The following is a 24,954-nucleotide window of genomic DNA, read 5'->3' as shown; positions in this document are numbered from 1 at the left end:
GTTGTCAAGTAGTTCCTGTTTGTGGCAGTGAAACACGCTACTACTATGAGTAAGACATCCGTATTATCTGTTGGCGAGCAGGAAGCAATTGGTAGCCATTTATATTTTAGTTTGCCGCAAGGGAAAATGTAAAATTTTTATATAATAAAGTATACCTAGTTTTTCAAAAGAAATAGCATCTTGGGACTAAATTAGTAGTTGTTAGCAGTTATCACAGTTTAGTTAATAACCTCCATATTATTATGTTGATGACACAGACATATTTTTCAGCTGAACACACGACCTACAGGAGCAAGAATATACATTCTGAATCTCTATTAAATTATATGTGACGTGTTATGGCTTACTTAAAATAATTTATTTCGTTCCTTAGGTGGACTAAACTGTGTTGGCGGTGGGGTTATACTGTATTTACAGTTTCGTAACATTTGCATTCTACATGTTTTTAAGAGCACTTCTATTCGCTTCTTTCCAATCTCCTATTTCATGTGTCTTACTCAAGAGACATTCACCTTCCAGATCAGATCAAGTCAGTACTGTGACCACATTTGACAAAAATAGACCGTCCAACCAAGGAATCTTCATTCGTGACCTTTTGAATGTTTTTGCCCATGGATTGTAGCCAAGGACTTAATGAGACTAAGCCACTGTTAGGCAATGTAAGCTAATCGGAAGACTACAGGTGGGATTCTTCAATTCACCCAAAGGCTGCATCTATATTTTCTACTTGGTTACAGACCAACATGCTGTATTTCCATTTGAATTGTAAGTATAAGAACATGAGCGTTTCAATACAAGTCATATACAAAACATTCAACACACTTTGAAACAAGATGACGGTCGACTTGAGCAGGACAGAGTAGGATAAATAGGTTTGTTCCAATGGTAGTCAGTTTAATGATATTATTATTTAAGAAACTGGTCTGAGCTCTGTGCATCCTGGCCAATATTTAAAAATCAGTGCTACGCAGATTTGTGAGGTTTATTGTGAAGTTTTCTTAATGTATTTTTCTTCTTCAAACTGAAAGTATTTACTTAGTGTCCGGGGCTGCCAACAGAAATCGTGGGGCCCGTGACAAACATTTTAAGCAGGCCCCCCCGTGTCGGCAGTATTGCGAGATGCCACCCATTTCACACGTCACGAGCCCCCTCTCTTTCCCCCCTTCCGCCCATGTATTTCCCTCCCTTCCGTCACCCCCTCTCACTCTCCCACCTCGCATGTATTTCTCTCCCCTGTGTCTCACTCTTACTCTCTCTTTTCCTCACTCACCCTCTCTCCTCTCCCTCGTCAATTGCCCCACGCTCACTCATTCACTCCCCCCTCAAACAATTCCCCCACAAGATATATACCAAAAAACTTCCCACCCCCAATGCAAGAAACTTCACCCCCCCAAATACATACAAAAAACCCACCTACCCAGTACATATAAAAAAAACAATACATATAACCCCAAATACACACGCACACACACACACACACACACACACACACACACACACACACACACACACACACACACACACACACACACACACACACACACACACACACACACACACACACACACACACACACACACACACACACACAATAACCCCCCCCAATACATATAAAAATACCCCAATACATATAAAAATACCCCAACTCATATAAAAATACCCCCAAGCCCCCCAATACATATACAAATACCCCCAAGCCCCCCCAATACATATACAAATACCCCCAAGCCCCCCAATACATATAAAATATCTCCAAGCCCCCAATACATATAACAATTCCCCCAAGCCCCCCAATACATAGAAAAATACTCCCAATACATATAAAAATACAGACCTACCTTGGGTCAGGCCAGGCCTGGTGTCTGCGGGGGTCCACTGGCTGGGGGGGGCAGGCCAGCCGGCACTGCACATTTCCCCCGACCTCTGGCCAGGTCCTGCTGCCGGTCTCGGCCATGCCCCGACTCTCAGCTGCCTATAAGCCTCTTCCTTTCTCTGCCCCACGCCGTTGAGCTTCCACCGCAGGCGCGACGGGACTCTCTGACGTCAGCGCGCCGGAAGTAACCTTGACCCTGCTTCCGGTGCACTGCGCGCTGACGTCAGAGAGCCCAGTCACGCCGGCAGTGGAAGCTCGGCCACTATTTGGCAGAGAAAGGAAGAGGCTTACAGGCAGCTGAGAGTCGGGGCCCGGCCACGACCGGCAGCAGGGCCTGGCCAGAGGTCGGGGGAAATGTGCAGCGCCAGCCGGGCCCCCCCAGCCAGCTGGCCTGGGACACCAACCCTGGCAGACCCCCTCCCCCCGTTGGCAACCCTGTTGGTGTCATTTTAATACCAAAGTTGCTTTGATACACGGGGGGAAATTTATGAACCACCACCATGGGTTATTTCACTGCGATGCCACTTAAACAGCCAGTCAGGTCAACAGCAGTTAATCGGAGGGCGATTCCCAAAGATAGACGCCATTGTCACCTGCCTCCTTACAAAACGACAGGACAGAAGGAATTAACCCTTCAAATTTATTTTACTAAACTGTAGTAGGTTTTCTGTGAATTCCTTTTGTAAAGTTTTCCCAGAGGATCGGGAAGGTCTGTAAAAATGATATGTAATAAAATATTTATTTGCACGGATTTATTTAGCAGTTGCATTCAGCTCAGTTTTAGATAAGTGCAAGCTTGGGGTTGCTACTTTTTTCTTTCTTCATTACAGGCGGGCGTGAAATCTGAACTATCCTGTAATGCAGGGGTGCTCAACTCCAGTCCTCAAGACCCCCCCCACCCCCCCAGCAGGTCAGGAGATCCCAGCTTCAGCACAGGTGGCTCAAAGTCAAAGACTGCACCACCTGTGCTGAAGCAGGGATATCCCACCTGATCTGTTGGGGGACTTGAGGAGTTGAGCACCACTGCTCTAATGAAAAGCTTCATTCAATGTATATTCTGTGGTATATATGTTTGAGTAGCTATCAAACATATCTTGAACGATGAAAGAATTGGCCACATAGCACGTTTGTAATAACCCTGTACTTGTCTGGCCTTGGTGTGCAGTCAACTGAAGCAAAACCCCGGCTCTTGCCAGCGACGAGAGGTTTTATTCAATCTCTCCATCGTTTCCCCGACGTGCTCTACCTGCCATCGATCACAGAACAAGGAGGCCGAAGATGCTGCAGAGAAAATGAATTTAATATGGTGTGGTGGTAGCAGGGACAGGTGGCGGCCCAACTGAGCTCATTCCAGTGTGTTCATATATTGGATGTCTGCCCTAGTGTGTCCTGTATATTGAGAGACATGTCCAGTGTGGCCGTATATAATATTCCGAAGTAATCGCTTCACTATCCAGAAGCTGAAATCAGCACTCCTGTGGACACTTTTACATAAAAATAGGTTTGAAGCAGGTGATCTCCGCTAGTTTGGGCTAATAATGGTGGCTTAGATGTCCCGCGGGTCAATAGGACTGGTCCACGTGATATGGGACATTTAAACAGCAGAGCTATACTGGCACCCCCTATAGAGATATGTATCTCGGGAACCAGGGGATCTCCAGAGCTGAAATGAATGCTCTGGAGACCCCCTGCTTCAAACCTTTAAAAAAAACGCACACACACACAAAGGGTCCCCAGGAGTGCTGCTGATGCCAACTCAACAACATGCAACATCTGTCCTTGAACGTGTTGCTGGTTCTGTACTTTTAAAATCTGAGCTCAGCTGAGAAATGCAGCAGAGTGAAGGTTTATGGAGATGATCAAAATAAAAGGGTAGGATAGGGAAACTGACACAATGGAGAGTTAGTTACTGTATGTGGCTGCCATATAGGTTCTGAAATGAAGGGAAATAGAGCACTAGATTCGCTCAAGAAATAATCCAGTGGAAAGCAGTGCAGCCGGTTTGTAGCCAGGGAGCGTTGGCTCATCTTCGTGTCTAAACCAAGCATCTTAAAATAAGCCGTTTAAACATTATAGGGTTGCCCCAAAATCTCCGTGCTTCAAATTCAGCTCAAAGAAACGTCGAAAGCAGAAAGATATTTTTCTTTGATAAATATGATGTATACCAGGGTGTACAAAATATGCCCCTTTTTGCCTTATTCTTATGTATATTTTTTTTATATAGCACCAACAATGTATGCAGCGCAGTACAAAGTAAAAAAATTACAAGCAACAGGGATAAGTGTAGCAGGTAAATGACACCATTGGGCACAGGGAGACCTTTTACATCATTTTTACACACATGGCAATATATAAATGGCTAATCTTTTAAATTTTAACTTTTTTTTCAAAGTACATAATTTGGTGCATCGTAGTTCCCCAAGCATAACCGTTTCTTACTTCTCAATAAAATCTTAAGATTTTTTTCCCCCCCCCCCCCCCCCCTTGATTTTTATGGATAAAACTGATGGACCTTTTCAGTCCATTTCTGAGAACTTGCTTTTCAGGGCTTGGTATCTCAGGAATGCCACCAAGATACTGACATCAGGACCTGGTATCTATGTCAGCCAAAGCGGCTGCTTGGGCTGATTCCGGACAAAATTCCCCATTGGACCCTGCCACAAAATGGCCGAGTACAATAAAGCCCTTTGGCATCACGCCAACCTTCTAGCTTGCCAACTTGGTTTCGCCCAACCAACAAGGGTGACATTCGCGAAGTGCGCTGTCGCGTGCGGAAAGTTCACACAATTCTCTTAACTCCTCTAAGGGAAACCATTTTTTGTTTAGCAGGCCGTCTCTTTGTCTGTGAACACCCTGTGTATGTCTGCTTGTCAGAAGCTGAGGGGAAAGGTCAAGGGTCAGGCAGAAGGCTGAGGAACGGGTCAGGCCCGGTGTGAGAAATCGGTCGCTTTAACTGTTTGCAGTCCAGCTGGTTAGCCAGTGAGGCAAAGCCATGCATCAGCGGCACAAGCCAGGCAATATGCAAAGTGAAATGTTCTCGTGGATTTCCCTTCTGCATAATATTACCCGTTGGTTTTGCAAGCCGCAGCCGTTTTCCTTTTTAACAACAAATATAATATCACATTATCGTTCTTTCAATCTGTTATTAATATTCAAAAGTCATAAAATGAACGCGATAAAAACCAAATGCCTGTGACCTCCCGGCAGTTACGGTCTGAATAGCTAAACAGATCATCTCCCAAGAATAGATACGGAATGATCCTAGGAACATTCCAGAGCCACACTGGGAACGGTCCCGAATATCTGCAAGCGGTAGAATAACCCCTGAAGTTTTACAAAAAGTCGTGCCTGTTTATGTCTGACAAGGTTGCTGCCCCGATCGAAGGCTCCCTGTTTGTTTGCAGGAAAAAATAATGGGCTGATGTATCAAAAGTGGCTTTGAAGCAGCAGTCTGTGCTGTTTATTAAGTATTTTTCTTTCACCTGTGTTAAGAGATCCCTTCTTGCCCTTTTCAACGCTGTTTTTATTTAAAAAATGTGATGCTCCGTTCAGGAGATATGTGATTGAAATATGAAAGTGTCCGGCAGCTCAAAATGGAGCTCTCCCTAGAGCCAGGGGAAGTCTGGAAGTTACTGTGGTAACTATGTATGCTAGATAGGAGGAAAATCAGGATTTGTAACACAGAGAAAAAACATTAACGAAAAAAGAGCAGCATTGATCAGAGCAGGGGTGCGCGAACTGGGGGCGCGAGGCTTTTCTGGGGGGGGGGGCGCGGCATTTACAGAGGCCCTGCGCTGAGTGGCCTCTGTAAACTTACTCGGCTTCAGTCACGCGTCTATGGCAATGCGGTGTCAAATGACGCGCGTTGCCATGGAGATTTGACGTCAAATGACGCCGCTGGTTATGTGACGTCACATGACCCGCAGCATCATTTGACGCAACGTTAGTGGTGAGGGGGGGGGGGCGTGACCGAAGAGGAGAGCAGGAAGGGGGGGGTGGGGCAGCGCAGGGAGTTTCTGCACCCCTGGATCAGAGAGTTAAACTTCACGGCTTCGGCTGCTTTAAAGCACCGCACCCTTTGTGTTTCCCAATAGTGCAGAATGTTAGTAAGACGATCAGGTTTCCTAGTGTCTCGAGTCCAGGGAAGGGCAAAATCAATGTCACCGGGTAACACAAATTGCCCCCGGCTTATATTGGCAATTCCAAGTCATAGGTTTTCTTTGAACAACTTATCAATGTAATCAGCCTTCTTAGAAATGTTACATTCCCCCTCAAAGATACAAGACGAGAGAGTCTCACTACGGGGCTTATTCTGTGAGCTCCGCTAGCACTGATCCGTGTCAGTGGGGCTTTCTGTGCAGATCGCTAGGTAGAGCGCTAACGGAACTCACAGAATAAGGCCCTATGAATCCGTTTTGTACAAATTGTCTTGATATAATCGCCACCAGTGTGTATTCATGCTATGTATGGGCTGCTTTCAAGGGGTATGGAAACATTGGGGCAGTATGGTTTTAAATAGGAGTCTGTGCTAAAAAATAGCTGTGTAAGATGTGGAGCGCTTATAGGGCGCCATGTTAAAATGGACAAGAAAAGGTGACACTGTTAGTGCTCATTTGCATGTCAGTACCCAGAAGCCCTTGCTGCAGTGGAAGCACTGTATGCTAGGAGATAATGGGGAATGGCAAGGCTGCAGATCTGACTGAGACGTGCATGTGCTCACACGTGATATTTTTATTTGTTGTAAATTGAAGGAGCTACATAGTTTTGTTTTAAAGATGGGCAGTAGCCAAACAAATTGTCAACAACCAACTTGTTTACTTGCAGTTTGGCTTAGCTGGTGTTCAGCTAAAGGTTTGTAACCATTAATGTGCCAAGATGCAGCCAATATTCTTTTCTAGGCATTCATTTAATGACATATATAGGTTTTCCATAATTGCTTGTAAATATGTGCTACTAAAAGTCCCCATTGTTGCCAATAGGAGCCGCAGGGGAATACTTGTGGATATGAAGCAGTTTGCTTCACTTTGAGGGAAAGTTCTCATAAGTGCAGCTTTGTCCCTGCTCTATAGCTATGATGTTTCTTATCTAGGCTGCGATTATACCCCAAAACGCCTGTGGTGTCGCCCGTAGCGACACCGGCAGCGCCCGTTGCGACACCAGCAGCGCAAAAACAAGTTTAAGGCGTTTGTGAAAACTGGCTATACCAAATGCGACGGTCTCCCCGTTTGCTACTGCAAAGCGGGAGACAGTTGGAGCGTTTTCAAAATTGTTTTCGGGTCATGACTGCCGTGTCACGCGATGCGGCCGTCCAATCAAAAAACAGGTTTCAGCCAGCAGCCGCGCGCGCAGTTGCGTGTGCTTGTGCACATATCGCTCTGCAACGTCGCTATTGTGACGTCACAGATGCGCGCCAGCGCCCTGCGGTTCGGCTGCATAATTGCAGCCTTAAGCTTCTTGCATCCGGTGGTGAGCAAAAGAGGTTAATGCCACCTCAGACTTGATAGATTTTATTGACTTAGCTTCTGGAAGACTGTTCCATGCATGTACTACACAATCAAGTTTGAGAGAGTTGCATTTTTTAAACCAAACTAATTAACATTTATGTATACTTTACTGAACAGCTGTGTAATACGGCAGGCATGAGATTATAGAGATCCAGGTTAAAATGGATTAGAAGCAAAAAGTGACACTGTGTGCTCATTTGCTTGTCATTACCCAGAATCCCTGGCTGCAGGGGAAGCACTGTATGACATAATGGGGAAAGGCAGGGGTGCAGACCTGTCTCAGATGTGGATGGGCTCACAATGTGGTGTTTTTATTTGCTATGTTTCTCAGTGAAAGGTTTATCGATAAATGTTATGAACTATAATGCTAATTGGACTTCTCCATTTGCGTATAAATGCGTATAATATACTACACTGGCTTTATTCATTGAGTTACATTGCTGTTTGACCAGTACTTAAAAATATCATTGCTGCTTGAGTAATATGAGGTAATAATAGTCGTTGTATAAAGGCAAAGAAAAGTTGGATCAAATATTAGAAAGTTGCTCATCAAATCTCTTACGTTGGACATAGCTCATTAGCCGCTGAAGTTTATGCCGCATTAGATCTGGGCCCATTAAGAAAAGGGAGCGATAACAAACCCAGAATTTAATACAGTGCAATGTGTGTGTTACTCAACACCTCCTGTTGACACAACATGGATTGCAAGGTGGTGTACACACGGCACAGTAAGCACGGAGATAAGATTGATGCTAAGGACCTTATTCTATATCCACCGAAGCAGCTGTTTATGCAAATTTTTGGACGACAATCTCCATCGACCGGTGGATAGAGAATTACCCTCTAAGAGACACAGGATGAAAATGTCTATATTAAACCTTGTAGTAGCAAAGGAGGGAGAGGGAGTAGGTGGTAGCTTTCGAACCTTCATCAGGTTTGGTAGAAATACAGAAACAGAGACTATTATGCACAGAGTTGTAAGAGGGATAACTGGTTGCCATGGATGCTGAGAGAGTTATCTCATCAACATACATTGCAACCAGATATCCCTCTTTCAAACACTGTGTATAATACTCTGTTTCTGTATTTCTTCAATACCCGATGAAGGACTCTAAGAGGTTTGAGACCTTGTAACATATCAACTACTTGTTGGTCCAATAAAAGGTGTCATACCCCCTACTCCCTCTCCCTCCCCCTCCCCCTCCTTTGTTACTACAAGGACTTATATGGCTACTCACCTTTGCCTTTCTTAAACCTTTATTCAGTATGCTTAATATAGGGTTAAACCGTCTCCCCTTTGCTCGGGAAGACTTAATCTCCATTAAATGGTTAAGACAGCATGATATGCAAGATGTACTATTTCACTGTAGTTTGTGAACAGGCAAAATTTGCAATTTTTTTCAAGTCTATTCACATCAGAGTGAATTGACCATATTGATTTTTTTTAAGTAGCTCTACAAGTTACATTTTATGTTTATTTTATTTATTTATTTTTGTTACAGGATTAAAGCTGGGGGTCTCCGGAGCTGAACTGTGTTCATTTGAGCTCTGAGGATCCCCTGGATCCCGAGATACTGGTGTGCTGGTATCTCTACAGGTAGCCGCTCCGACTGGGTTTAATAGGGCTAACATAATGGCGGCTGGAAATGTCCTGCCACTTGCAGGCCAATAGGAAGCCGTGACGTCATCCCTCGTGGCTTCCTATTGGCCGGCGTGACGAGGGACATTTAAAAGTGATGGAGATACTGGCACTCCCTACGCAAGTAAGTATCTCGGGAAGCAAGGGGTCCCCAGAGCTGAAATTAATGTAGTTCAGCCCCGGAGACCCCCTTCTTCAATCGTATAACTAAACAAATAAAACATAAACTCTAACTTGTAGTGCTGCTTAAGGGACCAGTTGTTACTATAATACCAAACTTGCTTCCAAGCAGCAATCCCACAGAAGCCTACATGAATTTAACTCCTATGAAGTTAGGATCTTGCCCCATAGCATGTCCTGCTCTTTAAAACAAATATATGTTTTTTCTAATGTTAAAAAAACATGTTTTACTATGTTAACCTTTAGACAGCCGTGGGAATAGCACCATTTTAACCGGACACTTAATATTTCAAACACTTACATCTGATGAACAGACCATCACATTTAAAAAATAAAACCGCTTTAGAAAGGGCGAGGCAAGTTCTTTTAAATACAGCAAGGCCCCGCTTCTCGGCGCCCTGCTTTTCGGCGATCCGCTGATACGGCTGCACCGAGCAGGGGGCCATGTCTGCTCAGAGGTCGCGCATGCGCAGAATGGGCTGTTGCCGCCGGCGCGCATACGCAGAATGTAGGTTGCGCGCGCCGAACGGAGGTCGCGCATGCGCACAAGGGGGAAATTACCGGGATGCGCACAGCTGAAAATCGCCGTTTCTGCTTTCCGGCGATTTTCACTATATGGCGTGAAACGGAACCCGCCGTATGCCTGGGGCCCTGCTGTAAGTGAAAATCGTAATAGCAAGGTGGTCAAAAACAACACAATGAATCAAAATGGACACTTAGTTGTGTATCCAGGGGAAATATTGGATTTTTGTGTATGCCATGAGAATCAACTGCTTTGTGAAATAAGACTTTGTCAGGTGGCAAAAATGTCATATCGTCCCAAATAACTTTGTGAAGTTGTCATTTGCAAACATCGACCTTCAGATAACCTTAAAGGACATCTTCGCCACAGTTAAATTAGTTTGAGAGCAAAACCTGTATCAAGAGTTTCCACACAGTTGCTTCCAAATAACTTCACTGACAGATTAAAAATATCGTAGCATCTGCATCTGTTAGGATGTCGTCATTTCGCATTCGAACAAAAATAAAATAATAATTCATGATACAAATCTATGTTGCTAGTGAAAGTGCAGTGAACGATTTTCCCCTGCTGTGCCGACTGGTAAAATTGATTGAACTCCTTTTAATTTTAGGGAAGAAAATTTGCTAGGTACTGTATAGCTGCTAGCTGGAGTTTGCTTCTTCTGGGAATACAAATTACAAGGATGCCCTAAAGAGGATTGAGAGATATTTCAAGGTAATATAAAAAAATATATATACAGTATATAGGACAAAGTAGATGTGGATACTATTGTTGACGCCTGAAATTGTTCTTGTTCTGCTGTTCTACGTATTTAACTGTGTAGTAGGAACACTAGACTCATCAAAAAGTGCTTTTACATGCATGTAGTATGTAGCTTCTTAAATACAAATATTTTATTATGAAATGGGCCTAATTAAAAGTGATTAAAATATCCAAACATCGTATACATTTTAAAAGAAATATATAGAGTAGCCTGGAATAATACCAGTTTCTATGCAATTACATCACACTTCCCAAAGAATTCAAAGAAAAAAAAATGGTATTAAAAAGAATGGGATTATTTTCTTTGCTTAATCTGGAGTGGATTTTGGTACCCGCAATATCACATTTTTGTAGGTTTTGGTTACCAAGTGGATCATTTATCAATCACAACATCAATAGGTATTTACAGGTCACATAAAAAACATTTGTCATAAACCATAAAACGTTTCAGTGGTTTGAAATGGCCGCACGGTTACAAGATAAAATGATCATTGTATACACTATGTGACGTTTAAAAATATCATTGTATACACTATGTGACGTTTTATAAGGCACTTTGCTGGAAGAGCCCTTCAAAGGGCCATATTTACGAAGCCATTCTGTAAGGTTTTCTCGAAGCACTGTTTAGTAAATACGGCACTATGTAATTTGAAATGGGTCAACTTGCCCCATAGTCACTGTTTCTGCCTATAGAGCAATATCCTTCAGGTATCACTAAGGGAAACTCTTAAACAAATCTAGTGTCAGGACGTTGCTGAGAACGACTGCACGGTTTGATGTGTTTTTGAGAACTGAACCCATTCAAAGCTTCTCCCTCCTACATATCTGGGAGGACCTTGTTGTTTCTATAAACTGCACTTCGCAATTACAGTATAGCGCGTGGTACGTAGCACATAGGATTGTTACAGACACAGTCCCTGTGCCGATGAGCTTACAATCTATGTGTTTGGCATCTGTGGCACTGGGCGATAAAGTGACTTGCCCAAGGTCACAAGGAGCTGACACCAGGAATTGAACCGGATTCACTGATTCAAACTCTGTGTCATTATTTACAAATTCTGTGTCGTTACTCACTGGATTACTCATTCTCCCCATATCTGTTACAACATAGAAAGATTCTTATAATTCTTTGCATTTTTTTTCTCTAAATTGTAGGTTATGACAGAAGACAGACCATATTTTTGTACCAGTGATGACGATGTCCATATTTATTTAATTGTTGATTTAGGAAAACAGTAGCCCTTTTAGAATGAACCTATATTGTTTTTCCGGGGACAAATGAATCTTTGTAAATACGATCTTATACACTCATATTGAGAATGTTCTGTGTCATAATAAGACTGAAATATCTAAAACACAATCTTGTACTGTACATCTTGGTATGTTCATAATAAGGAATGTGTTTTATATTTATTTCACTGACTAGCTTGGGATTGAGTTGTATTGTCCATATTGAAAAAATAGGGACTGGACTTTTGGTGTTGTTCAACAATTGCATATACTATTCTTACTACTACTGCTGTAGTATACTATTATACTATTCCAAGGGTAGCCAATTCCAGGCCTCAAGAGGTCAGGGTTTGAGGATATCCCTGCTTCAGCACAGGTGACTCAACAAGTCCCTGCCTCAGCACAGGTGGCTCAATCAGAGGCTGTTGGAGTTGGCCATTCCTGGTATAGAATATCATAGTTACATAATAGATGAGGTTAAAAATACACACATCCGTAGAGTTCAGCCTATGTTAAATTTAGACGACAGATACTTAATTCTATATTTGTATTTACAGTATCTATCCCCTGCTAATACCGTATTCTCATATAGTATTAACTACTTTTCTGGAAGTGTGTGGGGCATATAACCAATATGTATTCTTCAACCAGAACTTGATATGGTTACAATTAGTATGTATACTAGAACACATTTTAATTCGGAATTCTCAATTTGTACAAAAATACATGCATCTCTGACAATTGAACATATTTTCATTTTGTCGAATAAGCAGTTCCTTAAAAAAAAAAAATTTAAAAAAGGATTTATTTGTAAATGTCAAAAATCTGATGTTCTGGTGTGTAGACACAGTTATCTGCCCAAACCAGTATGTCATGCAGTCATGTTGTATATTTGTCAAATCCGCATTCTGTTCTAAGGTAATAATGGTCAAAATATTGTGGACATCGTCTTTGTGTCCTCGTTTAGAAATTAGATGTACACAATCTTAGAAAGCTCAAAACCCAGCCCCACAGTATTGTCTATTTCTATATCTAATTGTGCCAATGGGAGCTCTACTGGGAGAGTGACCTCAAATATACAGCAGTACACAAAGAAGCCCCAATGCACACCAAATGTGACACATTATTTAATGTATTTCTATATGTCTTTTCTTTTCATAAGTATGGGTCATTTAGTTCAATCTTTTGGCCAAAATATGCTACGGTATGACCCTTTCAATACGTTCCTACACTACCAATCTTATACTGTGTCCTTTGTGTTTCCTCCACTGTATAGGGAGAGGAGGAAACACAATAATGATAATGTCAATAGCATGGGATGGGTGAAATGTATGCAGTTCCTAAGGGGTTAAATTTTTTAGAAGCACTTTATGTGCTATGTGTGAGTTATAGTCCAGTTATAACTAGTTAAAAAACAGAAGTGCCCTAAGAAATAGTGACAAAAATCTAAAAAAAACATACATTTTATATATATATACTTATAAGGGACTGCACTTTGTGTTCTGTACACTGCTGTAGTATACTATACAATATCCCCTGCCAATCGTCTCATATACTATACACTATTTTTCTGGAAATGTGTTGGGCATATAACCATTGTATTGTTTAACTGCGACCTTGTGGTTAAACGAATATGTTTACTATAACACGTTTACTTTTGAACTCTACATTTGTGCAAAGACATAAACGTATCTCCGATAATTTAACAATTTTCTCTCTTTGGTCGAATAAGCAGCTCCTTAAAAAAAAAAAAAATCTTTGTAAATTGAAAAAAAAAAAAATAACTCAGATTTTAAGATGTGTGTAAACATTGTTATCTGCCCAAACCAGTATGTCATGCTGTCATGTTGTAGATTTGTAAAAAAAACTCTCTGTCCCAAGGCAATAATGGTCAGTGAAAAATATTGTGGACATCCTACTCTTTGTCTTCCCCTTTGGAATTTTGGTAATTGTCTCAAAGCAGCGCAGGCAAACAGAGCTAAAAACAACAGAAGCAATACTACAGTAATTGCCATCAGAAAGTGTCCTGGTTTCTGATAAACCAATCTGGATATGTGATCCAAATTAACTGATGTTGCCTTAACAAGATCACTAGCAAACAGAGATGTTCACGGATGGCTGATTCTTGGGGAATGGCTGCTACACACTGGGCTCATGCTGTGCGAAATGTGTGTGGGTTTGAAGAAGTGTAAGGCACAGGGCCTGAGGCAAGTAGCGTTTCCAGGGATCCTCACCTCCTGTTTGTCACTTTAATCTTACAAGTAAGCTGAGAGAGTGCAACCGATTGTTCCCCAGACCTTTACAATGCCGCCATCTCTTCATAATCCCCGCTCTTGATTTTATTTCTAGTGACAAAAACAGTACAGAAAGGGGCTTATTCATGATGTCCATGGAAGTCTGCGATTGGCTGCTTCAAGGCTTATTTAATAAGCCACAGAGACTAACAAAAATGTGTAGTTTTAACCATTACACACATTGTACTGAAATGTCAGTAATTGTGGAAATATTATTCCTAGTGCTATTGCTTTATCTACATTCATTACGTTTGGGAAAAGCAATGGTGTCCCATTTTTTTTAGACTAGTTTTTCATTGGTTGGTGCGACTTCCTTGCGGGTGTGAATTCATTTTTATTTTGACTATGTTTATTGTCAGTTATTTATATTTCTAATGGATTGGCACACATAAAATGTAACATCAGGGAAGGGACAGACGAATAGGAGGACAACAGGCGTGAAAGGAGGGAATGGAAATATACATCCATGTATATGTAATATTATAATTGTTTATTCATTGTGATCTTAAATTATTACAAAATGTAATTTTTTCCAAAAATATATGACGATGACTATACCAAATTTAGCAAGTGATATGCAGTATATATATATATATATTATTTATTTTTTGCTTGAGTTTGCTTTATGTTAGAAATTTATTAATCTAGAGTTTTGCATTTGATGTATGATCTTTGAGTTTATCATAATTCAGACTTGGCACTGCCGTTTATTCAGCAATTTTGAGGAGACCAGATTTATGAACATAAATCGTTCATCCAAATGGCACATGTCACATATATATGACACCACGCGGCATATTGTTCGTGCAGTGTCTAACCTATTGATCAACGCAATTTTGAAATTTGCATCCTGTCTCTCTTAACACCAATATATCAAAGTTCCTTGCACCTATTCTTGCCCCTTGTGCCAGAATACATGATGACTTATGTGAGTGTTAAGTGACACATACATTATGATGTGATGTACCAAATTCTGCATGTCCATCCATCAATTCATTCCCCCTCCCCCCTCTTTTTTTTTTATTTTTTAAAAGCTTCTATTTCACAGAAATAACCACTGAGGCTAATGGTTTGCATCAACTGTAAAAACAAAAACCCTCAAACATTGGAGGGCGGCAGGCAAAGGGGAAAAACTTCTTCACGGAAAGAGTGTTGAATTTGTACAATAGTCTTACAACAGGAGGTCGTAATTTGGGCAGACTGTGTGTTCCAAGTCGTTCTTATCTGCAGTCAAGTTCTGTGTTCTCTGTCAAAAACTTGCATGATGAACTATTGTATTCAAAACGACTGCTCTTCGTTGAGTTGACACATTTGGCTTCGTTCATTAAAGCAGCAATACAGGTTTCATTTATTGTGTTTTTATTATTTTTAGTAAAGGATTGAAGCAGGGGGTCTCTGGAGCTGAACTGTGTTCATTTCAGCTCCGGGGACCCTCTGCTTCTAGAGACACTTACCTTCGTAGGGGTGGGGGTGGGGAGGGAGGGAGCAGTATCCCTGTGATGTTTAAATGTCCTGGTCACTTTGGCCAATAGGAAGCTGCACCGGATGACATCACAGTTTTCCTATTGGACCACGTGATGCATTTAAACGCCACCATTATGTTAGGCAGACAGTTCCCTGGTGCATAGAGATCGGCACCGCTACGAGTTCAGTATCTCTAGAAGCAGGGAGTTCCCCGGAGCTGTAACCAACCCAGTTCAGCTCCGGAGACCCCGTGCTTTAATCCTGTAATAGTTTTTTTTACAAAATCGCACCCAAAAAAAAAGAGCAAAATTGAAAACTATAAAAATTTCGGGGTTTTGCCATATTCGGGAAGATTTAAAAAAGCAGAGAAATTGTAGGAAAAGAGAATGAATTTGCATTTAGTTTCACCTAATTAGTGCTTTTATGCTGGCGTATGTTGGCGTATACAGAATTTCCCCTTTAGTCGTATCACGTGGAGTATAGATTAATATGTTTGGGGGTATGTATGTATGTCAATTTGCCTACTCCAAACTTGGTACCATCAAATAGGCCTGGGAGACTACAAAAGATCATTATTTTAGGAGGTAATGATATCTTCCAACGCATTGCTTCACAAAATATGTATGAATTGCCAAATTAATTTCTGTATTGCAAAAACGTTCTGCAAATCTTTGGTGGAAACTGTCCATTTTTATTTTCCTAAAACAATATACAGTATATATATTTTTTTTTTACCTTCCGAATCTTGGCATTGTTCTAGTTTTTTCCCCTCACCGTTTTTATGTGGTGCCATAATCATATAAGTTCATCTTGTTAAACAAAATATGACTGAAGTACCCTTTCCAAGGTTTCTTCGGAATTGTTATTTCACTGGGTTCACTGGAGCAGAAAAGCAGAAGTACTTATGCTATCTCTCGCTGTAAACCTGTTATCTCAGGCTTTCCTTCCCCTTTGCAGTTCCATGCTACATTACATGCCATGCATATTTAAAAGATGTGGTAAAATGACTTTATCACCGCTGGCTCTGAGATAACACCATCATAGGTATTAACTCTTCAACAGCTGGAGCAGCAGCGATGGACAATTCTGCAGAATTTACCAGTGCAGTCCCTTCTAGGGCTAAAGTGGACTAAAGATGTGTAATATGGCATTTGTAATAGGTTAAATGTAGCCAATTATTGTCTTTTTCAAAATGAAGTATTAGTATTTTTTGACAATATTAGTTTTTTCTCAATGTTAAACATTACATGCCGTTACTTACCAACATTGAATCACCCTTCAAGGAAAAATAGCACCTATTTTTTTCCCAGGTGAAAGTCAATTTAACATAGGTGGGTGTGCCTTTTTTTCCCCCAACCTCATCTGCTATGTAACTAATGTTCTTGTTTTCAGTTGTTAGACTGTAATTCTGTATCTTACTGGGAAATTATTGAGGGTAATTTCTCCCAAGTGTCCCAGTGCTCATTTAGAGGTTCAGTCCAAGCGGCATTTTCTTATTTTTGATATGAGGCGGGGGCGTCTCCGGAGCTGAACTGCGTTGATTTCACCCCCGGGGACTCCCTGCTTCCGGAGATACTTATCTCGGAAGGGAGTGTCGGTAGTAACTTCGGCTGGACATGGTGGGACTATCGAAATGGCGGCTTATATGTCCCGTGGAAGTCGTAACGTCATCCCTTGTGGCTTCCTACTGGCCTACGTGACCAGGGTCTTTAAACTTGCCAGAGATATCGGCACCCCCTACAGATGTAAATATCTCGGGAAGCAGGGGGTCCCCAGAGCTGAAATCAACGCGGTACAGCTCCAGAGACCCCCCCCCCCGATTTAAACCTGCTACACAAAAAAAAGTCCACTTGGACTAAACCTTTAATTCTCTTCTACCCACAAACTGCACCGGATATGTCTAAAGATAAAAATTCTCATTGAAAATTGCAGGGGATTTTCCTGTTTGGTAGTATTATTTAACCAGAGACCATTTTTTTTAAATAAATGACCCCTTAAAGTCTCCCAGTCCAGTGCAGTGATGAATGTATATTATTGCTCTCAAACACTGATTAAAAAAAAAAAAGTGAATTTGACACCAAGACTGGCGTGTGACACTCTCCATCCACAGTTTTCTTGAATGTGCTTCTTTTAGCATTTCCATTGACTTTGTTGTTTCTTTCTTTCCAGCCCACGATCTCCCCCAGAACAAGACCTCAGCAGCGGCACAGAATGGAAGCCATTTGCAATGCCTCTCAGTTCACTGCACAGATGATATTGGAGAGTCAAAGGGTAGGACGCCTGTTCCTACATGGAGATCCCTTCATTCAGACATCTCCAACAGATTTGGGACTTTTGTCGCTGCCCTCACTTGAAGAAGAAAAAAAACAAAGAACATTTTTTTTTTCATTCTCTTTAAGGGCCGCTACTGAATTAGGTGGACTATTCTTTTTTTTAGGTTGGTACCTGCTTAGTGGCATCTGGACTTGAAAGGGTTAATTTAACGTAAACCTCATATTTTAAAATATTTTGCCACAGTATGTTACCAGTGTTAATTCTTCTTCATTCGGCACTCCTTTGCTTTATTGTTTTCTTCTAGTTATTTCCCCGTTGCTCTGTAAACTTGGCATTATTTAGCTGGGTTAGAGAGGGACTTTTGTATGTCAAAACGCGGTGTATGTCTTATCTTTTTGCTTTGATCAGTGCTACGTGAAATGTAATTTCAAGGGAGAAGCTTCGTAAAAGTTTTTACATTTTAATTTCGATTGTCAATTCAACTTGTGTTCTCACTCCAAACTGATATCAAAACCATGGCATATTGCAAAAAAAAAGAATTTAACATCATGATCTTATAATTCATGTACGTATAGCAATCCATTTATGTTTAGAACATCCGAAGCAGCCATTTTGATTTTTTGAAGTGTTGTTGGAACTCTGAATCAAGCTACAAGATGGCCGTTTTGCTGTTATTTTGCACACTTGTCAATATACCAAGGTTCCTATTGAGTTATTTGCTGAGTGCTTGTAGGGAGCAACAGGAAAATTATGGGGGGCGGGCGGGGGTGAGAGTTATTTGATGCACGTATAATAATTAAATGTATCAAGTTCTGCTTTTCCTGCCATCAATGTCACGCGTCAATAAAATTCTCCAGGTCACGAGTGGTGTAATGGTCAAGTGTAAATGTAAGAAAATGCCAGTTTCTTACCTTTAGTAAAGTTGCTAATAGGCTGAATAAGAGACCCTATAGTGCACATGTTTCATGAGCTTGATACATATGCGGTTATTCATCAGACTGCAATAGTGCTGATCGGTCAAAAACTCCTATTGACTTTAATTAGATTTTCTTACGCCAATGCCCTGATTTGAGACTATTGCCGTTTAATGAAAACCCCCCAATAATCTTCTGTCTTCTCTCCAGTGGAAATACTGTACAATAAGCAAATAGTATATTTTTATCTTATAGTTATATCCTGTTGAGAATTTTTAACATACCCCAGAGTTACAGTCATTATAAATGAATACAAAAAGTGGAAAAATTAGTTTGTGTTACTAATATTGTTATCAAATACATCAGTTACCTTGTTACTCCTGCATTTGACATATTGTGACAAGATGAAACCAACGTTTAAAAAAAAAAAAAGAAAAAAAAGAAAAAAATTCAATAGGAATGTGATGTTTGCATGATTTCTGCGGGACTGCTAATAATGAATATATCTTATGTAAGACAAGTTACATTTTGTATACACTAGTCAGTATACCGTACACGCCCCAGGTCTGACATGGAAGTAAAGGGACTGTCTTATAAATGGACTACGGGTTATATTTACATTTATTATGGCCAATTCAGTTGAATAGAAGCATCATGGTTTAGCACTGCTTTGGTAAATTTGGGCTCAAATGCCCGAAAACAAATCCTTTGTAACACAGAAAATCCAGGTATAGAACATATTCTTTTTAATTTCCATTACTCATTAGAAATCATTGATAAGCCCTTAATTATACACACCTCAGTGCTTGTGGGGAAGTACATTTGCACATTTACAATGGCAATCCTGCTATTTTATCCATTATTATTATTCGTTAAGTCGGTGGAAGGAAGGTTGTGTCTCCCGGTGTATGAAAGCATTAATCCTACACTGGAAGACCACATTTTTTCTGGAGATGTTTGATTCCAAATTGTCTGCTGGTCACTTCTTTGTTGGTGAGCCAATTAAAATGGGGCTAGTATCAGAATGTGACTGTGATTGGATAGGAATGCCACAGAGATTCTCGTTCTGATTGTTCCAGTGACAAGGCAAAGACTCCATAAAACGGAGGCTTTCAGGGGTGTATGGTTTGTGTTGCAAAAAGAGGTGAACGTTTCAATTGTGTGTCACTTTGCATTAATATATCATTGTGCTTTGCTACAATTTTACTCCACTGATGTCAGTGAGTGTTTTGGGTGAGTGGTTATAGGAAAAATAAGGGGAGGAGACAGTGTTTCCTGTTCTAAAAGATCTATGCTAAATGGAATAAAAGAAGACCCGTATTGCTGCTTTAGTGAACGAGTCAACTCAATGAAGAGTTACATCAAATACAATAGTTCACCATGCACGTTTTTGACATAGACACAGAACTAGACTGCAGATAAGAACCAATTGGAACACATAGGGGCCAATTCTATGTGTCAATAGCTATATATATATATATATATATATATACGTATAGACACTGTCAATCCGTGCCACAGATTAACACAGTTGAACATTTTGGCACCATCTTGATTTATAAACCCCAAGTATCTCGAAGTCTTTCTGAAATTTGGGGGTCTCTCAGTGTATGACTAATATGGCCATTTATCAGATCTTCCTTTTTTCCAATTATGTTAAAAACCTACAAACAAATCAAAACGGCATGGATTGCTGCTCTAAAAGCAGACACATCTGGAATATTACAGGATAATAAGGAAAGGATAAATTATTTGTAGAAGCAATGATAAAACGATAAGTTAAAATCAAAATAGGGCGACTGCATCTTGAAGTGTGTGCTATTTTTCTCTGTGGTGACTGCACCTTCTGTCATTCTGTCATCCATTAAAAAGCTGTATTTACAAAATGGTACCCAGACATAGGATTCCTTTTGGTTGATTTGGATGTGCCACGGATTCTTAACACCATTTAGTAAATCTGCCCGTAAGTATCTTGTGGAAATAACACTACAGCATCCCCCTAAAAATAAAGGCTTAATTTCTTAATTGTAGTGCTTATAGAAAGCAGAGGTTCTGGGAACCATATTGCAATGACCTGACTAATATGGTAGGGCCACCTCTGTGTCTTAATAAATAGGAATCCAGCACAACAATAAATGTTGCACTTTAACAACGCTGAATGCAGTTTTAAGGATAAATTCTATATATGTCGAACTGGCCGTTAAACTTCAATGGGGATTTTCGGCCCAAAAGTGCCAGAATAGTCGCTTCTGAGCATATAGAGTTCACCCTTAAGTGAGCAAAGCATTACGCCCAGTTTTGCTCTACAATTGACCCCAAGAGGTACAAAACGAATCTCAGAATCCATGTGCAAGGGCTACCTGGCTTTTATTTATTGTCCTTGTGCCAACTTGCTACTGGGGTGAGTTTCCTGGAACTAGAGAAGATAAAACACTATTATAATGGGGTGCATCACATTTTACATGTAGAACCATCACTTTTATCATCATCTGTGGCATCAACCTCTATTCAGCCTGAGTTGGCACCTGTATTTGATGTATCAAAGTCTCCCGGCTGCAACATTATTATTAAACTATTGATTTTCTTCTTGTTTTTTTGTAACTTGTAATTTTATTGACATTTCCAACAATTAATAATAAACTATTACTTTTCAATGGTATTTTGTACTTTTTAGATTATGGCTCGTATTTAGCAAGGAGTGCTATGCATAAGACACCTTGCAGCCCAGTCACGTGAATGGGTGTCTTTTGGCATAGCAGGGCTAAGTAAATATGGGCCTATGAGTCTCTGGTTTGGCCAAGCTTTATAGCCGGGGGACATTGATACATACCCATTTTGACCACCATTTTACGTGACCACAGGTGAAACCAGAAATAATTAAATCATTACCTAGTTTTATTTAGCAGAAGCTCGATCCATGAAGCCCACATATTTGGACATCAAGATGATTTACCTGCCAAGCTGAAGTTTGGCTCATATTATAAAAATGTAGCGAAAAACAAATGTTTTATGGTAAAGTGACTCTTTGTCTTGTCACAGATTCTATAACATTAATTTAGCTGCAAAACAGTGATAGACTGGCTAAAGAAACCAAAAATGAACAACGGAAAATAAAATCACGTTCTATTTCAGTATAAAGTGTATTTTTGCTATGAACATGAGTTAGGAGGGGATAGGAGCAGCCACAGTATGTATGGAGGGCCATATATGTGTGTTACTGCTGTTCAGCTCCATTGCAGTGGATAGGATATGGGGTGTATTCCATATCGGCCATATCTGACGATTGGGAGGTTTGTGGCCCAGATTCCTTATTGAAGTAAATGGGAAACAGTCTGAAAAAAAAGCCTCATCGGTCGCTGTGGTGGATATAGAGTTAAACCCCCCATAGTGTTTACATTAGAGGTTCAGTCCCACTACTCAACCATTTATCAACGTCTCCACCCTTTTTTTTTTAACATTTACTGCATCATTTAAGATGCATTTAATGGCTGTGCAGGTTTAGGTCCCAATGCTGATCTGCGTCGAGCACAATATTAAACATGATAGAGTGCACCATGCATGCTGCTTTGGCAAGCCGCTAGTTGGAGTAGTGATTTCAATGCAGCAGTGATCAGGACTCAGTACTAAATCATAGCTTTGTTTACGTAAAGGGCGGTCGACTTCAGTCCTCAAGGGCCACCAACAGGCCAGGTATAAAGGATATCCCTGCTTCAGCAGAGGTGGCTCAAACTGGCTCAGTCATTATGACTGAGTCACGGATTGAGCCACCTGTGCAGAAGCAGGGATATCCTTAAAAGCTGACCTGTTGGTGGCCCTTGAGGACTGGAGTTGGCCATCCCTGATTTATGTGAATATTTCTCCAAAACAGAAAGTTGCCGGAGAATTTTACAATGGATTGTGGGATTATAAAGTTTTTTTTTTTTTTAAAGTCCCAAGTGGAACGGCACCTTTATGGCCAAACAAATAAAGAAATACATATGGGACACCAAAGTTACCTATTAGCTGTCTGCTCCTGGATTTACAGGAGTCTTAGAGAGGGTTCCATATTAAAATGGATGAGAAGTAAAGAGTGACACACTGTGCTCATTTGCATGTCATTACCCAGAATCCCTGGCTGCAGTGGAAGCAATGCATGCTAAGTGATGATGGGGTTGCAGACCTGTCTGAGACATGCAAATGCACCACAAGTGGTATTTTTATTTGCTGTACACAGTCTTAGAGAAACATTCTCATTGTTGCTTGTAACACTTCTAATGATGAATACATTTTGAAATGGCTTAGTCAAATCTTAAAGTGGTGTACTACAAAATGATTTGGGTGAAATGAGGGTATACAGGATTTCAACTCTTCTTTTGCGCTTGATGTAAACATCTTGCAGTTTTTTTAGTCAGAATCTACCAGTGCAAAACCGAAGCCGTGTTTACACTGGAGAAGAAAACAAGGACCCCCCCATTTAATTTCAAATCCATTTTTTAACATCATGGTTGGCAATGTCTCAAAGAGTCGCAAAGGCCCTGGTTGGTGCAAAACGAATACGTATGTCCCCAATATGCTGTGAAGATATCTTTCCCTTGTTGGGAAAGAGTTTAGCTTTGTTCCTATTCATGGGGCTGAAGTCTTCCCCAGCATGGGTCAGGTGGCTTCACAGCATATTAAATATAGAGGGTTTTTAGCTTTTGTGTCAAATATTTTTTTTGCTATTGTTTTTCACTTTTGAGTTACCCTACAATTTGTGGGGTTACCTAAAGGAATTATTATAATGGCGTGCATCAAATTGTGCATCGATTTCCCACCAAATATTACATCCATAATCTACCAAGACTGCCTCATCAACATCTCAGCGGTCGAAGGTTGTGTGTTCAATGCAAGATCCTTGTTTAAGATGCATATTTTAAATAAAACGTCTTATATTTGGTGCAGATCCCGGTAATTAACAGTTTTTATTTTTTTGCTGTGCATCTTAATGCACTTATCGGGAACTGAATGCACAGCTCCCAAAATAAGTGTTAAAGTCTCCCTGATGCAAAATAACAGCGGAATTAGCTATAGAAGTTTTCTTTAGAGCTATTTTATACTGGACTTTTGCAACCAGAACACTTCAATACGCCACCCCATGAAATACAAACGTACACAAGGTTTCCATGTCGCAGTCAAGCTTTGAGCTTACAATGAATAGTGCAAGATGGATTTATTCTGCTTTAGACTTAAATATATACCTATCCATTTGGCCGACACACCTTGTCTAAAGGTTGAAAATACTTCATACCTTAACAATGGCTGTGGAATGTAAGTATTTTTCAAAAAAAAGTACGGATGTTCTTGTGAATGTTTATACACACAAACCTGTATTGTCTTATTTTAGTGTCATTCCAGTTTTAGTTGTACCCAAGAGGTTCTGTGACTCTCGTCCCCAACCTCTATTCTGCCATAAGGGCTGGGATATTTTGCACAGAAGGCAATGGTCAATGTACGTTGCAAAAAGAAGTGTGTTGAGTTGACACAATACACTGTAGTCCCCTCTCGCAGGAAAGGGTTAAGGATCACCCCCTCTTGTAGATTTCAATATTTTAAACTGTTTTTTTTTTTTAAAATATATATTATTCTAGTATGTAACAAAAAAAATTGGTGTACTTTTGGCTGGACCTTTTTGATTTCAACATTCACAGCGCTGACACGTTTTTTTTTTTAGTTTTGTATTCAAAATATTGTGGATCATTTGGGAGCCGATTCCTCCGACATTTCATCCCGCAGGACTGTGCATTTAAGCAATTTTAACGTAAGGAAAGTCCTCTACTCACAAACATTGCAGCTTTAAGACGTATGTGAGAAAACGGATGTTTCTCTTACAACTGGGTTTATACAATGGAAAAAAAAACACTGGTATTCAGTACTGCATAGCAAACTTAAAATGTTATTGCACATGTAAAATATGGAAACTTTACTCTGTGTGTTAAGCAATCTGTAATCTTTTACTGACTATTGTTCAATTCATTTTTAAATGCTTGTTTGGAAGACTGTGACAATAGCTCATGAAACTGAGTGTTATTTTTTTTTCTTTTTTAAAAATATGTATAGTGCAGTCTTCTGTATTCATGCATATTGTATATATCTGTATATGTTTTACTGAACAACTAAATAACAATAAATACGATGTTAATGGTGGATCTTTGTATGTGTCTGAGCATTACATCTTCACATGTCACTTGTGGGGTGCCTATGTCCTAAGATTAGATGTATTTTTGTGTGGGTCATAATTTCAGGGCTAAAAAGTAATATAAACGTTCACAAAATGTGCGA

At 40.4% G+C, this 24,954-nt stretch overlaps 1 protein-coding gene across 1 annotated transcript in view; it reads left to right on the top strand.

The window, feature by feature from the left end:
- MN1 (MN1 proto-oncogene, transcriptional regulator) overlaps window positions 1–24,258 on the top strand; it is a 53,524-nt gene extending 29,266 nt beyond the window's left edge. Inside the window, 1 exon segment of the mRNA XM_075569004.1 lies at window positions 17,639–24,258. Coding sequence (XP_075425119.1) covers window positions 17,639–17,823 — 185 coding nt within the window. The 3' untranslated portion in view covers window positions 17,824–24,258.
- Window positions 24,259–24,954: the final 696 nt, after the last annotated feature.

The sequence above is a fragment of the Ascaphus truei genome, chromosome 13 (assembly GCF_040206685.1).
Source record: "Ascaphus truei isolate aAscTru1 chromosome 13, aAscTru1.hap1, whole genome shotgun sequence".
NCBI classification, from domain to species: domain Eukaryota; kingdom Metazoa; phylum Chordata; class Amphibia; order Anura; family Ascaphidae; genus Ascaphus; species Ascaphus truei.
This window is presented reverse-complemented; position numbering and strand designations above follow the sequence as displayed.